Source organism: Zonotrichia leucophrys, chromosome Z (assembly GCF_028769735.1).
Source record: "Zonotrichia leucophrys gambelii isolate GWCS_2022_RI chromosome Z, RI_Zleu_2.0, whole genome shotgun sequence".
In the NCBI taxonomy this organism is placed as follows: Eukaryota; Metazoa; Chordata; class Aves; order Passeriformes; family Passerellidae; genus Zonotrichia; species Zonotrichia leucophrys.
Genome location: NC_088200.1, coordinates 75,302,734 through 75,318,699, shown reverse-complemented (window position 1 = coordinate 75,318,699; position 15,966 = coordinate 75,302,734). Strand labels below are relative to the sequence as shown.

Below are 15,966 nucleotides of genomic sequence, written 5' to 3'. Positions count from 1 at the left end.
AGTTACCAAACACAGATTTAAGTTTCCCCCAGCACAACTGCAAGCCAAGGAGAAAAACTGCACGTTATACATTTAACTTCCTATAAAGTACAACTTGTGCTTATTTGCTGCCTTTTCCCCTCTAAAAGTTATGAAAAAAATTTTCCGAGAGGAATACAAAATAATCCATGGTACAACATTTGTTCCACTTATAAAGACATGAAAATGTTATTTATGTCTTCTGTAAGCCAGAGTACAAAACAGTATGAATACAGTAGAAGTTTTCTTTACATTATCAGTATGGTAACTTTTCAGGTGTAAATTTCAGCCTCCTCTTTCCAGAAGGGCTCAACTTCCAAACAGCATTTTTTCTGAGAGCGTGAATTTGAATAAACCCTCCAAATGCTGACAACTTACAGAATGTGTACTCAGAAAACCCACTGCACAACTGCAGTGTAAAAATACAAATAATTTAAGGCTGACAACTGCTAATCTCTGGTCTCTCTCAAGCTGATTGCAGTCCTTTATTTCCCTCTGGTGACCGCCCTCAGGCAGTGTCACGGCTCAGGAGAGGCAGGAAGGGGCTCGGGCCGGCCCTGCAGAGCAGGAGGGCTCCGGGAGCTGGAGCCCGGCCCTGGAGCCCGGCCGGGCAGCGCTGCACGCACGGGGCTGTCGCGGTCTCTCAGTCGCTGTCGTACTCCTCGATCCTCAGTTCCTCCTCCTCCAGGAGGGCCTGGGCTGCCACGGGCTGGGGCTGGCTGCTGGGCAGGTCGCTGCCGCTGGACTGGCTGGAGGGAAGGCCCTCGGGGTCGCCATCGCCGTGGGACAGCTCGGGCACGCCGGGGTCCTTGTCACCCAGAGCCTCCAGCTGCAGCCTGCAGAGCACGGGGGAGCACCCTGAGCTCTGGGGCACAGGCTGCTCCCAGAGACCCCAAACCCCCTGAACAGGGCACAGGCTGCTCCCAGAGCCCCTGAGCAGGGCACAGGCGGCTCCCAGAGACCCCAAACCCCCTGAGCAGGGCACAGGCTGCTCCCAGACCCCCTGAGCAGGGCACAGGCTGCTCCCAAACCCTCTGAGCAGGGCACAGGCTGCTCCCAAACTCCCTGAGCAGGGCACAGGCTGCTCCCAGAGACCCCAAACCCCCTGAGCAGGGCACAGGCTGCTCCCAAACCCCCTGAGCAGGGCACAGGCTGCTCCCAGAGACCCCAAACCCCCTGAGCAGGGCACAGGCTGCTCCCAAACCCCCTGAGCAGGGCACAGGCTGCTCCCAGAGACCCCAAACCCCCTGAGCCGGGCACAGACTGCTCCCAAACCCCCTGAGCAAGGCACAGGCTGCTCCCAAAGCCCCTGAGCAGGGCACAGACTGCTCCCAAACCCCCTGAGCAGGGCACAGACTGCTCCCAGAGCCCCTGAGCAGGGCACAGGCTGCTCCCAAACTCCCTGAGCAAGGCACAGGCTGCTCCCAGAGACCCCAAACCCCCTGAGCAGGGCACAGGCAGCTCCCAGAGCCCCTGAGCAGGGCACAGGCTGCTCCCAAACCCCCTGAGCAGGGCACAGGCTGCTCCCAAACTCCCTGAGCAGGGCACAGGCTGCTCCCAGAGACCCCAAACCCCCTGAGCAGGGCACAGGCTGCTCCCAAACCCCCTGAGCAGGGCACAGACTGCTCCCAGAGACCCCAAACCCCCTGAGCAGGGCACAGGCTGCTCCCAGAGACCCCAAACCCCCTGAGCAGGGCACAGGCTGCTCCCAAACCCCCTGAGCAGGGCACAGGCTGCTCCCACAGACCCCAAACCCCCTGAGCCGGGCACAGACTGCTCCCAAACCCCCTGAGCAAGGCACAGGCTGCTCCCAAACCCCCTGAGCAGGGCACAGACTGCTCCCAAACCCCCTGAGCAAGGCACAGGCTGCTCCCAAACTCCCTGAGCAGGGCACAGGCTGCTCTCAGAGACCCCAAACCCCCTGAGCAGGGCACAGGCTGCTCCCAGAGCCCCCAAACCCCCTGAGCAGGGCACAGGCTGCTCCCAGAGCCCCTGAGCAGGGCACAGGCTGCTCCCAGAGACCCCAAACCCCCTGAGCAGCTGCTCCCAAACCCCCTGAGCAGGGCACAGGCTGCTCCCAAACCCCCTGAGCAGGGCACAGGCTGCTCTCAGAGACCCCAAACCCCTGAGCAAGGCACAGGCTGCTCCCAGAGACCCCAAACCCCCTGAGCCGGGCACAGACTGCTCCCAAACCCCCTGAGCAGGGCACAGGCTGCTCCCAAAGCCCCTGAGCAGGGCACAGGCTGCTCCCAAACCCCCTGAGCAGGGCACAGGCTGCTCCCAAACCCCCTGAGCAGGGCACAGGCTGCTCCCAAACTCCCTGAGCAGGGCACAGGCTGCTCCCAAACTCCCTGAGCAGGGCACAGGCTGCTCCCAGAGACCCCAAACTCCCTGAGCAGGGCACAGGCTGCTCCCAGAGACCCCAAACTCCCTGAGCAGGGCACAGGCTGCTCCCAGAGACCCCAAACCCCCTGAGCAGGGCACAGGCTGCTCCCAGAGCCCCTGAGCAGGGCACAGGCTGCTCCCAGAGCCCCTGAGCAGGGCACAGGCTGCTCCCAGAGACCCTGAGCAGGGCACAGGCTGCTCCCAAAGCCCTGTGCCTCATTCCCTCCGGCAGAGGCAGTGCCCAGGAACAACACTGTGCTCTCTAGCAGGACACCTGCATTTCTCTGTACTACTGAACAGATGAAAAGGATCACGGTGCTGTCAGCATGGTGTCACCCCTCGCATCAGACACTGTGACACCCCAGCCAGCTTATTAATGCAGATACAAAATGTCAGTATCCACCGGCAAGCTGCAGGGAAACTTAAAAGGGACAAGGAAGTTACAGTTAATTTGAGAAACGTCACACCTTGTGGCACAGACCAAGGGGATTACAAAGAAATACACCCCTTAGGGACACTCTCCTTCCTCCCTGACTAACAACCAAAATGGCTTTTAATGCAACAGCTTGGAAATTCACAGTTACACTCAGCAGCAACACCAGGGACAAGTAGATGCTCTGTCAGAAGCCTCAATAAACTCTGTCCTAGTTAGGAGATAACAGTTTGTCTCACTGCAGCTGTGAACTTGATTCTTTGCCAAAACCACACCAACAAAGGTTCACTCTAAGTAGCCTTACAGGTAAAACTTCTATCTGATTTCAGATGAAATAAACCTTTAAAAATATTTTGTCTTTGAATGTCACATCACAGACTTATGTAAATGAAAGGGCTCTTCCCCTTGATATATGACACTTTTTAACTGCAGACAGAAGCTCAGCTTACCTCCCAAAATGTCTTTTCAGTGGCAGCCTCCCCACGTCTTGGATAAAAGCAATCTGAGCTAAGAACAAAGAGCCACCAGTATCATATCAGGTAGATCATCATGAACAGACAGCTGGGCATACCAGGAAATAAACACTGGCCTTAGCTGAGTGTTCCTGTACACATTTGAAATATTTTAGATACCATAACACTGTGTATGTAACCTTCCCCTCCCCACACACACACAGTTACACTTTACCACAGCATATTTACAGACGGCCTACACACAACATTCCAAATCCCTGACATTTGTCCCCTGTGTATTTATCATGTAGAGCTGTTATTCCACAGCCTACAAAATTCACTCATCCTGATGTCAAGGCCTTAGTTAAGACATAATGCTTTTTATTATAAACAATTAACAACAGCATAAGTGACCCAACTCTCTAAATACTAATTTTTGCATTATGTACCACACAAAGTAAATTTTTCCGCATGAACTGTTTGCTAATGGATTATCTCAGATTTAGCTTTTTTTTTTTATGCACTGCAAACTGGAATTTTGCTTCTTTTTTCTCTGAAAGGCTTTTATGAGCTGTTGTGTGTTGCTGTTACTGGAAAGGTGTAGGATCATATTCACAGGAACATGGATGTGTACTAAATGAACTAGCCCAACCTTCTGGAACTAAAGAGGGAGTCATCTTTGTGGATAAAAAAATTGATGTTGCAAGAAGAAAGAAGAGGCAGAACAGTTGCTGGCAGACACAGGGGTGTCAACCCCAGTAAAATGATTCTTACAGCTCCTACCAATTGGTTTAATAAAAGGACGCATGCTTGCCTTGTGGACAAAGCAGAGCTGCCAATTAAACAATGCATGACTGTGTAGACCAAGACAAGAAGTGAATATAAATTATGTTTAGAGGCACAACAAATGGCTTTTGCTTGATTGACATTGAATCATGCAGAGTCCTTTGTCTTCTCAGAAGGGTCTCAGTAAGCAACAAAGATCCAGTCAGCATTGGCTGCTGGGTTTCCAAAACTCTTCTCAAAGCCCTAAATCTAGAGAGCACCTCAACCACTGCAGTTTGACCAACCTACCAGGGCAGCTTTAATTTTGGCTCTGGTACTGGGAGCATCTTTGGGCATCACCTACATAACATTTGCCAGCAGAATGTTTTATGCTGAGGCAAAAACATAAACAGTATTGACCTTTAGGCTTGTGAAATCTGTCAGTGTTTCAACTGCAAAACCACTCCAAGACCAGGAGTTACCTTGATCCATCTTACCTTGATTTCTCATTGGGTTTGCTAACATAGCAAGATAAGGCAGCAGCTCTGTCTGAAGGCACTCAGGCGGTAAACAGAAGCTTGAGAACAGGGATTTTGCAGCAATGCAATTTTCCTGATACTGTAAGAGGTGGGGGGAACACAATGAAAAAACAGGTAAAACATTAAGAATGTAGATGTTCTGTATCCTAACACACACACTTTCTTCCTGCCTGCTACAGGGAGCTACTGAAAAATGAGACCAGATAAAGAAAAGGTAACCAGTTAACATGCCAATCCTTCAAATTTGCCTTTTACTGAGCATTAAAATTAAAAAAAAAAAAAATTCCTTGATTATAGAATTCTCAGCCCATCCAGGCCAATGTTTTTTTGCCAATGTATTAGTTCAAAAGTAAAAAAATGCCAGGACCTGCTGTGTCACCTGAACGAGCTCTTTCTGACAAACACATAAACCATAAGAGCAGGCATTTCTTGCACTTATACAACAGTTCAACGTGCTTCAAACTGCACAAAACCAGACTCAGTTCTAGGAACACTTAACAGCACTTAGTTGTCTCTCTATTAATTTAGGATTAACACTCTCCCAGGAACATGCCAGCTTGGACACAGGCATCAGAATTTGTCACTGGCCTCCAATTTATTTTTACATTAAAGGAGTGATGCAAACTGCTCTTCTAGCAAGTGCTTTATAGAACCAGATTATCTCAAACTAGGGTATTTTGTCGCAGACATCTTTTATGAAAAATCTATTCTTTAACATTTTTCCTCTTGAGAAGCTGAGAGGCCACAGGAACAAAATGAAAACACTGACTATCTGCTGCTGTGGAATGCAACAAGTAGATTATTTGACTGGCCTGTGTTGGATGTTTCTAATTAATGGCCAATCACAGTCAGCTGGGTCGGACAGAGAGTCTGAGACAGAATGATAACAAAGGCTCTTTCTTATCCTATTCTTAGCCAGCCTTCTGATGAAATCCTCCCTTCTATTCTTTTAGTATAGTTTTAATGTAACATATATAATAAAATAATAAATCAGCCTTCTGAAACGTGGAGTCAGATCCTCATCTCTCCCCCCATCCTAAGACACTGTCATATTATTTGACAAGTTTAGCAAGTCAGTGATCACATTTGATGTACATTACTCAACAGTCGCACCTTAGGGGAAAAAAGAATTAAGAAAAAAACCAATGAAGGCTTTACCTTTTTGTTGATCAGAAACCACTGTGGCTTGTGTAAGGGTCGGAAGCCCATGCCTCCCTGCTGGTGGGCAAAGGCCCTGGAGGTGTTGGAGTGGATCACCCCGCGCGTGGCCACGGAGGCACCGTAGCTCTCCATCACCAGCCGTGCCTGAGGGACAAACGGGGCCTTGCGTGAGCTCCAGGCAGCTCACCTGCACTCCAACACACACAGCATGCACAGCTCTCTGCAGCCTGATTACTGCAAAACTTGTATTCAAAGCAGCTGAGAAAAGAAACAGCTGGATTCCTTTGCTTACTACAAACATATTCTACTCAAAAATACTTTGTAGAGTATCCTACAAACACTACGACCCATTGTAGTAAAATGCTGACAGAAGCTGGACAAAACATTGGCTCTGCATCTCTTCTTCAGCATTCATTAACAATTCAAATCACTCACACCCCAAGTTTGCAGCAAATTCCCAAAAATGCAGTGAAAAGTTGAGAGCTCAATATCAAAGCACTTAAAGACAAGTGTGTGCCTATACAAAGATGACACTTACACTCCAGTTGCTGCAAAGGACATCAGCAGTGCTCAAATAGTCGCTGGCTCTCACTACATCATCTATGTCAGAAAAAAAGTCCACGTAGTTCTGGTGAAGGTATAGATTGAACATGCTTCCAGACATATGTGATTTCTCCACAATTTCCTGTCAGGAAGAGGAAGAGTTTGGATTGTACAGGGGGTAAGGAAAAGGACCCTTGTACAAAAAGCTGTGATACACGTAGGTCAGGGAGCTGGGACACAGACCCCGTGCAGCGATGCCTGGCTCCCTCCCAGGTGAGTGATTCCCTGACACAAACTGAGGGCACACCAGGTGGGAGCAGCAAGGAGCCCCACGTGGCTGAGCACCTGCAGCCCTCCTGTGGGGCCCAGCTGAACTGGGCCATTGCAGCAGTACCTCAGGCTGGATCAGCAAGGTGTCACGGCGCTGTCCTGACAGGTGGGCAGGCAGCTGAGGGCACTCTGCTTCTGACACTGCCTCTCCTGAAAAGGATTGCACAGCCTTTATGTTCACAAATGTGGGCAACTGCCAGCTCCACCAGCAGTAAATTACAGCCTTTTCCATCCCAGTAAGCCCTGGGACAGACACAGGTGTTTAATTACTATAGTCAATACTACACAGTCATCAACTACACAATTAACTGCATTAAGCTTCATATAACAAACCTAACAACATAATTTTTGTATTCCCTCACCTCAGTACTTCTCCTCCGTTGGTTTTGGAGCCAGTACTGGGAATTACCACCAAGTGGCATGAGGGACCCTGATGTAGCTGATTTTGTGCAGTTCTGACTGACCAAACATCCCAGACAGAACCCATCCAAAGCCTTACTTTAGAAACTCCAGCTAATAGCAGCTGATGTGCTTTGCCCATTGAAAGGGAGAATAACTCAAAGTTTGCTTACTTTTGCAATAAATAATTTTCCCCAGAGCATGGAAAAGAAAAATGGATGCATCCTTGCCACCAATTGCTTGTATCTCCTGGTCTTCTGAGGTATCACATTTACTTTTCTTTCTTACTTTGGATACTCCTGTTTCATCACATTTTATTGTGGAGCTCTTCTTCTTCTTTGACCAAAATTCTTTCTCCAATGAGCAGCCTATTAATAAAATAAAAAATAAAATCAAGACAGAGTACATGATTCTGCAGGAGTTTTCTATAATGCCACTGCTAATGTTCTGTGTGAACAAATAGCACTAATAAAAGGAACACAACAGGCTATATAAATGGGAGCACTATGAGAAAACTCATTTATTAGTCAGTCACCTAAATTAGCATCACTCATTACCTTAATTCCACTTCTGTCCTTTGAGCCACAGCTGAGGTACCAAGCACTTTTCTGAACAACAAACAGCTGTCTTTGAAAAAAGCCTTCAGGCTTATCCCTTCAAGTTCTGACACATTCCCCACTTGACCATGTTTAAATTTCAAGTTTAAAAGCACAAGTACAAATATTTGTAAATTATATTTCAGTTACATCCTGCTTACTTATCAATTTTGTCTCCTACTGCATTATCTGTACAATAACCTTCCTCCCTGAAATATAAGTGGCAAAGAAAACCTTTTATTTAGATGATTCTTTCAATTGCCCGTTATCTTCTACAAAGTTTTGAACCTCATGAAATAAAACCCTTATTCTACTCTAAGTTAATAAACTTGAAAATTTTCACCCACTATTTCATTTTGTGGCATTTGAATGTTCCTTACTGAGCTAAGATAAATGATCCTTTAGGTGTTTATTTCCTTTTCTCCCACAATTACCATGGATGTATTTTACCCATTAATAGTGTTACAAAATGAATGTATCAATGGTGCTTACACAGATTCACACATGAAGAAACACACTTTATGTACATAAAAACAAATGCTGCATACTCAGGAGACCAGCAAGGAGATGGGGAATTAACCCCCCAACTTGCACAGTGTCACCTAACTCACTGGAATGCCAATCACTCACCTCACTGAAATACCTGCACAGCCACAGATGTTCTCAATGTTAGGGAAAATGTGAGAGGAGAATGCTTAGTGTGCACTCCAAAGTTCACACACCAGAGCTCTGAAATCATGCCTTTATTTTCTCCCTAGCTCTAACTATCATGGTTTTACATTTCTAAGGAAACTTATTTAAAACTACACAAACTGGTTATTTTAACATTATTTAGATTTTCTGGAGGATGTGTCCAGCAGTGAGATGCTGCATGCTTTTCTCAGATATCACCAATCTAATATTCATTCATTCTAATGGCATCATCACCCTGCTGAGAGCAATCCTCTGTTTTTCTGATTCACACAAAACAATCCAAGCCTGGTACACTTGAAGACATCATCAGAATAACTGACCTTCAACATATGCAAGTTAAATGTAGAAACTTGACTCTCTGCCTTGCGTAACATAACTAACACTGCCCATCTAATTTCAGTATACCCTAAAACTCAAAGTAAACTCTCCCTCTTGAAAAATGGGCTTGAAACTACCTTTAATCTCGTATTCCATGAGCACATTTGCTATTTGCAAAGCAAATGGGAGGAAAAAGAAGTGTGACATTAACAACACCATTACTAGCTCTACCACATACAGGCAGAAGACAAATGGTGAGTTTGTTTCCTTAGGCCTAAGTTTAATGTAAATGATGTCACCACTTCACAGAGCTGAGAATGAACAAACACGCCAGAGTGCAACTTTTAGAAATGCAACTTACACACACCAGTTCCTTAACAACTACTGACTTGAAAAATGCTCATAAAATCAGCAGTTTAGGAAATGCAGAAACCAAGAGATGAAAGTATCCCTGTCAAACTAAGGCAGCATCATATAAACTCTGAACAGCAAACACAAATAGCAGAGATACCAGGAGGAAAAGAGGGCATTTAATCAAATCACGTCAGCACAATGCACATGTGTCATGGTTTCAGCCCAGCCTGCAGCAGCTGAGCCCCACTCACGCCCCCACACACCCTGTGTTTATTCCTGCTCCACAGAAGCGTGTCCAGAACGTTTCTGCAACTCACCCACCTGTGCTGCAGCTGTGAACAGAACCTGTTTGCAGCAGAAATGGTCAAAATATCACTCCACCTAACAAAAGCTTAATTTTTACCTTTTGTAGAGGAAAACTGAAGGCTGTTTATTGCACTTCTTATGTCACCTGAACAGCCCCTGCAAAGCAACTCCAGAGAAGTTCTGTCAAGGGTGTAATTCTCTCTGTTCTACAAGGAAAAACAGCAATAGAAGAAACAGGAAAAACAGCAATATTCAAAGCAATACAAGAGCAGGAAAAGGAGTATTTAAACATGGCTCTGGGAACCCACCCCTGACACACACTATGAACAGACACGTGAGGAACCACCATGTGATCAAAATACGGAATACTGTGAACTTGAAAAAACTTAATTTGTTTAAGCATACTGTCACAATTTATACAACAATATTAAAGAGAAAAATGTACATAATTCTTTGCAAAGTGCCACTCAATATGATACTGCTTGTAATCAAAACAGTTCAGGAACAACACAATATTTACGTTCATGACCTCTTCTGGCCTTGCTGGATACATGAAAGATTATATCTCTTCCCATTATTTGTTTCATTTATGTAATTACTGTAATAACCAGAGTAATTTTTAGAAGCAATTTGGTAGACTTGGACCACAGAGCAAGTGAAACTAATATTAAAGACAAGATATCTTTCCAGCTTGTTCCTTGCTTTCTGGTGCCCTGGGGAAAAAGCGTTTTTTTGTCTTTGGGCAGACGTGGGGTTCTGCTATCAAAGATCAAATACAGCAACAAAAATAACATATTTTTATGTGGTCCTAGCCCTGCCCAGAAGTTAAGAACTTTGAAAACTTACCATACTGGCTTCTGCTGCAGCTATTCGATTGAGAACTTTCATCATATTTGTTGGTGCAATAGGCTTGAAACTGTTGAATTCCATTAAAAAAGAATTAATTAGTTTCTAACCTCTCAGTTATCTGTACCTTGTTTCAATGAGGTAGAAGTCTCACCTAATATTGCATATACACAACTCCTCTACAATTTCAGTGGGGAACAGGGACCTCTGGTTGCTGTCTCCACTGAAGTTATCTGAGATTATAAAGACCAGGGGGCACCTACTCCTGCGAACAAAACTCCTGCATAGCAGAACAACAAAACGTGATTAAGATCAAGCTGCAGCTTTGCAGGTTGCTAAAGCTCACAGTTAACAACTCGCTTGCCACTGACCTGAGGATTTCATGCAGGCTGCCAGGATCTCTGTAGAATTGGTTAGGAATGTCCTGTCCAAAACAAAGAGCTGCTGTCATGGCATGCAGATGTAAATACTCTCCTCCACAGACTGATCTTCATGGCACACTACACTGCCACACATTTTTAACTCCTGGTTTGCTTGCTGTCAACTACATTTAAACACAGCTGACATTGGACAGAGGAGCAGCAGAGGGAAACAAAACCCAAAGCACAGTGTGTCTCATTAAGGAAAAGGATCATCTACACAGCAATGTTGTCTTGCTGTCTCAGTTCCCTAAGACACAGCCTTGGGTGATGGCACTGCCTGTGGACAGGAGTCTCACCCAGAGGACAAACACTCCAGGAAGCAGCTCCCTTAGGGAAGAGGGCAGGGCCCATCTGAGGTGTGACAGGACGTGCACAAGAAGGTGACTGAATAAAGACAAATCTCAGAGAATCTACTTCCTAAATTCTACAGTACATCACATTACCCTGCCAGAATTTCTGTCTGGTTTGGTCTTGAAAGTTTACAGACAACCTGACTACCAATTTCTAAAATTTCTCTTGGGAAAGGAATTGAAAAGTTCAGAAAGAAGTTGCTATTGAAGCACACTTCTACGCAAGTACAAATAAAAGCTTGTCCTGTACCTGCCCACATCCCTCAGTTCACACCTGTGCCCTGAACAACACCACCTGTGTAAAACCAGGCAGAAAGTGCTAAATTTCAACTGCTCCTGCCTGTGTTCATTCTCAAGTGCACCCTACACCCTCCTGCATCATTAAACAACAGGAACAGTGGTGTGTTTTCCACTCTTCCTGTTTATACACATACATACTTCTAGAAATTAAATAATCCAGAACTGTGGGGATGACTTCTCAGCATGGATCTACTTTTTGACACTGCGTTATGCATTTCTGTGCTCACACCAGACTCCCATTTCTGCCTCACTACTTGCTTTTGTGGCATAACTAACTACAGGCAGGACGTGGCTCTAGACTGCTGCAGAGACACAAACAGCAATCAAGATCTCACCTGCAGTAAAGCAGGCTCACTTTGGGAAACACCAATCCAGGATCTGAGGCTAGTCAGCAAGCCAATATTACAACAAAAGGTACTGTTTGAAACACAACATTGCACAAGTTTTCACTTACTTCAATAAGAATAAGCTTTTTATCATTTTCTGAGGACTCCCCAAGCATCTGAAGTTTGTTATACTTATTTGCTCTTAATAGAAAATCTTGAAAGAGAGCTGCTTGGGCCTGACTCGGAAACGTATGAAAATTTGAGTCTGAAAAAGAAAACTAATTAAAAATATGTATTCTATATTATGCCAAGTAAAATATAAATACCCACACGAGCTAATACCCACCCATGCTATTTTCTGACAGCAGCACTGAACAAGCCCTTTTGCAAATATGTGACAAACACAGGAGAATTTTTAAAGGGGTGTAATTCAATTGAGAACCCAGACAGAGACACTTACCTGTTTTCATTTATTTGGTTCAGATTACATCCAGGCTATTACAGAGGTCTCTATACTGATTTGAATTGTCAATTATTTTAGATGAAACAATGTAAAAAAACCTAAATCCCCTTCCAGATAAAAGCCTCAGAAAGATTCTAATTAAACACTAAGGAATGGAGTTACATGGGTGTGGATCTGATTTCATACATGACAGACAGAAATGAAGCAAAAATACAAGACAGAAAACCCACATAAGTAACTGGAAGGGGAAATAAAAGGTCAAAAAGATAAACCCCCAAAATACTTACCGTGGCCAAACATGCTCCTCAAGTCTTCCTTTGTGAAGTCTAGAGAGAGTGGATTGGTCCATTCTTGCACCTGAAGGCCAAGATCTCTGGCTAGAATGTGCAGAGTTGCTGTTTTTCCACAGCCAGGAGGGCCAGTCAGCAGCAAGATCGAGCCAACCTGACACACAGACATACAACACAATCACAGATGTGACAAATTAAGACTGACCACTGGCTAAGGATTGATACTGGTTGAGCTTTTCCTGTTTTTCTGGCAATGATCCTCCCTCCCAGTGAAACCCCAGTCACACATCTTCTGCTGTTAATTCACCTGCTGAGTGCTTAGACAGAGAGAACCAGGCCAGGACTCTGAGACCCTTGCTCAGTTCCTACTGCCTCTGGTAAATAAACTGCATGTGACTGCCAACACAGCAGAACACTCACCTGAAGAACCAGCTCTGGAAAACACCAGGCAAGGCTGGCAATTTGTGTCTAAGAATGTGATAAGAATGTCTTATCAATAGAAATTAAAAACACCCTCACCATCCTTACACCAGCTCAGTGCAACTGGAGATGTGTCACGAGACTTAAAAATCAACCTGGCAGATCAAATGTAGCTTCAAGCACATACTGAATAGTTGTGATTTATGACTGGATGCCAGAAAGCAGTACTTCTGAGCAAAATCAGAATCCACCTCTTAGGAGCTTAAGCCCAAAATAAATGTATGACCTCTAACCCATGTTCTTAGAGTATTTCTTACAATGACACACAGTCACTATCTCCCTATTCTCTCTGAACCTGAAACTGCATCCATCGTTTATATGGTTTGATGCCTCCAGTTACAATTTTAGCAAGTTTACCTGTTTTGGCTGCCTCTGAAATATGTGGTTTTTTAACCAGGTTTCAACTTCCTCAATTTTCTTCTTTTGCACAGCAAGGTCATTCTGAAACAAGGTTAAAATACATGGAAGTTATATATATATATATATATATTTATATATATATATATTTATATATATATTTATATATATATTTATATATATATATATATATGTATAAAACTCTTGGTTTCTAATGGTGAAATTAAAAAATAGAATAAATGCTGGACAAAATATCAACAGACATGCTGGTGTGTGTTCCAGTTATGTGTCTGCCCTGCAGAAGCACTGCCACATTTAAGGATGATCATCCTGTTTCCTCAGACAATCAGTTTTCCATTCCTTGTAGTCAGGAAACAATGAGCTATTTATTATTCTTCAAGTGGTAACACTACAAGCTTGTCTGTGTCAGGATACTCCATGGCTCCTGCTGGAGCTAGTCTTGTACTTTTTTTACTCTGCTACAGAGGGTTTTGTAACTTCTGCAAATCCCACATTGCTGGAGCTAGTCCTTTTTACTTTTTCTACTCTAATACTGCAGAGCATTAGAGTAGAAAAAGTTTTTCAAGTTCTGCAAATCCCACATAGCTGTGTTTCCCCAGTGCTTGGAATACCAGATGTGTCTGGAATTCAGTAACAGCTCTGAGAGTTTACAAGTGGACTGACAGGAAACAACACCTCGCGAGCAGCTTTTCCTGCTCGGAAAGCCAGTGTGTCTGCCACAGAGCGAGCTCTCTGGGGTGTGTGAGGCAGTGAATCCACCAGCACTGAGTGCAGTGACCCAGGAGCCCTGTGCTCCATCAGAGGGGGTGTGGGGGCAGCTGGGGGCAGAGGCACAGCCCATCCCGTCCCGCGGTGCAGCAGCTCTCACACCTGGCTCTCGGGCCGGTATCGCTCCACCCACGGCAGCTCCTCCGCGGCCTGGCCGCAGGGCGGATCCGCAGCTCCCGGCTTGGCTCTCTTCCTGCGCGGAGCCGCGGCGGCTCGGCTCTTCTCTGCCGCAGGGCTCGGGGCTCTCTGCTGCCCGCGGGCTCTGCTGGCGCTGCCCCTGCGCGGCCTCACGGCGGTGGCACACGGGCCCGCGCTCCCCAGGAAGCCGTCAAAGGGATGTGCCAGCCACTCTGCCACCTGCAGGAACACAAACCCCGGGGTAGCAACGCAGCGCCCTCCTGCCCTCAGCCGGGCACAGGCGGCCCTGGAGAATGGCACATTTTCCAAGGCCAGGCTGGACACTGGGGCTGGAAGTGTCCCTGCCATGGCAGGGCTGGCACTGGGTGGGATTTGGACCTTCCAGCTGCAGCTGCTCTGGGGTTCTGTGATTTCTGAAAAAGAAAGCTGCATCATTATGCCAGGAGTATTATGCAGCAAACTGGCAAATCACAACAAGGTGAGAACTCCACAAACACACATCCAACCTAATTAAAAATTAATGGAAAAGCAGTGTCAGCTTACTCAGACCACTTTTATATTATGGTAATGCTTACACTGTCTCTGTGTAGTCTTCAGCATGTGGCACTTTTCCCTCACTTAAAAAAAAAAATTATAATGCAAACATTGGTACATAAAGGTTATAAACATTTGGCAGAGGACAGTTACTGAGACAGCACAGTAAAATCAGGGAGTGTTTGCTACTTTGGGGGTCTCTCCTCCTCACAATGTGACCACCCTGGCCTGTGCTGGGGCCCAGACCCACACCCCAGATCCCCCCGGGCTGGGACCCCAGGGCCCCAAATCCCCATGGGCTGGGACCCCCTCTGTGAGGCAGGGAACATTGTCAGAGGTGGTTCCTGCCACCCCAGGGGAGCAGGAGCCTCTGCAGATTCAGGAAAAAGAAAGGAGAAAATGCACTTTGACAGGAAAAGTCCGCTTGTCTCAGAGTACATTATGTGGCTGCTTCTTGGATGTTTCTGTGTGTGAGAGGCAGGTCGTGCCCTGACCTGGAGCTGCCCACTGCACAGACTGCACCCAGAGGATCTGAGATTCCCCCTGGGACTGGGACCGTGCCCAGATCCGTGTCCTTTCCTGGAGATCTCTTTCTCAGATATGTCCGTACATGTCTCGCCGTGTCTTGCCCGTTACCTGCGGCACTGCTCCCTGGCATTAACATCTCCCAGCACTGGTTCCAGTCTCCTCTCTGAGAGTTTGGGAAGCCGGGGGTGTGGGGTGGTTTACGGGAGGTTTTGGGGGTCCCTCCCGCACCTTGTGACTCAGACAGAGCTTCCCTGACAAGCTGTGTCTGTCCCTCGCTCCGTGCCCGGGACAGAGCGGCGGCGCCGGCACCGTCACTGCCACACTCACCGCCTAAGGAATAATTTGCAGCCACCACCCGCAACATCCTCGTGAAATTTAAAAATCAGAGCCCCTCTGTTTTTTACTGAGAGGCATTCGGTTTGGTGTCCCCCCACACGCAGTGACACCAAAGCGAATCCCTCCCAGAAAAAATCAGAGCCCCCTCTGAAACAGCACAAACACAGAGCCCACGGATGAACGACTCGGCCGCCGAGACTCCTTATTTATAAAGAGTAAATATTCCTTAATAAATGACACCCACCTCCGCCGGCCGTCCTGGGCCGCTGCCGGACATCCTCGGCCGGAGATCCAAGGCCAGGGGAACGGGCGCCGCGGGACTCGGAGCGGCTCCGGGGGCAGGAAGAGCCCCGTGTGACCCGTCTCGGTGTGTCTCGGTGTGTCCCGGTGTCCCGGGAGCCGCCGGCGCTGCGCTCCCGGCCCGGCGCGGCCGCGTCCCCTCACACCGTCGCACAGGGGTCCTTCCTCCCCGCCGACTCTTAGCTGTCCGCGCCGCGCCGGGCGCGCGCGGTGAC

At 46.8% G+C, this 15,966-nt stretch overlaps 1 protein-coding gene across 1 annotated transcript; it reads right to left on the bottom strand.

The window, feature by feature from the left end:
• Positions 1-187: 187 nt before the first annotated feature.
• RAD17 (RAD17 checkpoint clamp loader component) lies at positions 188-15,907 on the bottom strand. The gene is made up of 16 exons (XM_064736315.1): positions 15,696-15,907; positions 14,018-14,272; positions 13,127-13,210; positions 12,287-12,443; positions 11,665-11,801; positions 10,510-10,562; positions 10,293-10,418; positions 10,139-10,208; positions 9,390-9,498; positions 7,199-7,393; positions 6,691-6,776; positions 6,292-6,438; positions 5,751-5,897; positions 4,551-4,671; positions 3,286-3,343; positions 188-854 (listed from the first exon to the last, which is right to left on the bottom strand). Exons 1-16 carry the CDS (start codon positions 15,726-15,728, stop codon positions 662-664), a joined length of 1,971 nt encoding a protein of 656 aa, XP_064592385.1. The 5' UTR covers positions 15,729-15,907; the 3' UTR covers positions 188-661.
• Positions 15,908-15,966: the final 59 nt, after the last annotated feature.

Excerpts from the sequence above, each read along its gene's own strand:
- RAD17 (XM_064736315.1), bottom strand. The coding sequence starts at position 15,728 with ATGTCCGGCAGCGGCCCAGGACGGCCGGCGGAG. Across the intron at positions 9,499-10,138 it reads CTGCAGCAGAAGCCAGTATG|AACAGAGAGAATTACACCCT; the intron begins GTAAGTTTTCAA and ends TTTTCCTTGTAG. Across the intron at positions 3,344-4,550 it reads AAACCCAATGAGAAATCAAG|CTCAGATTGCTTTTATCCAA; the intron begins GTAAGATGGATC and ends CTTTGTTCTTAG.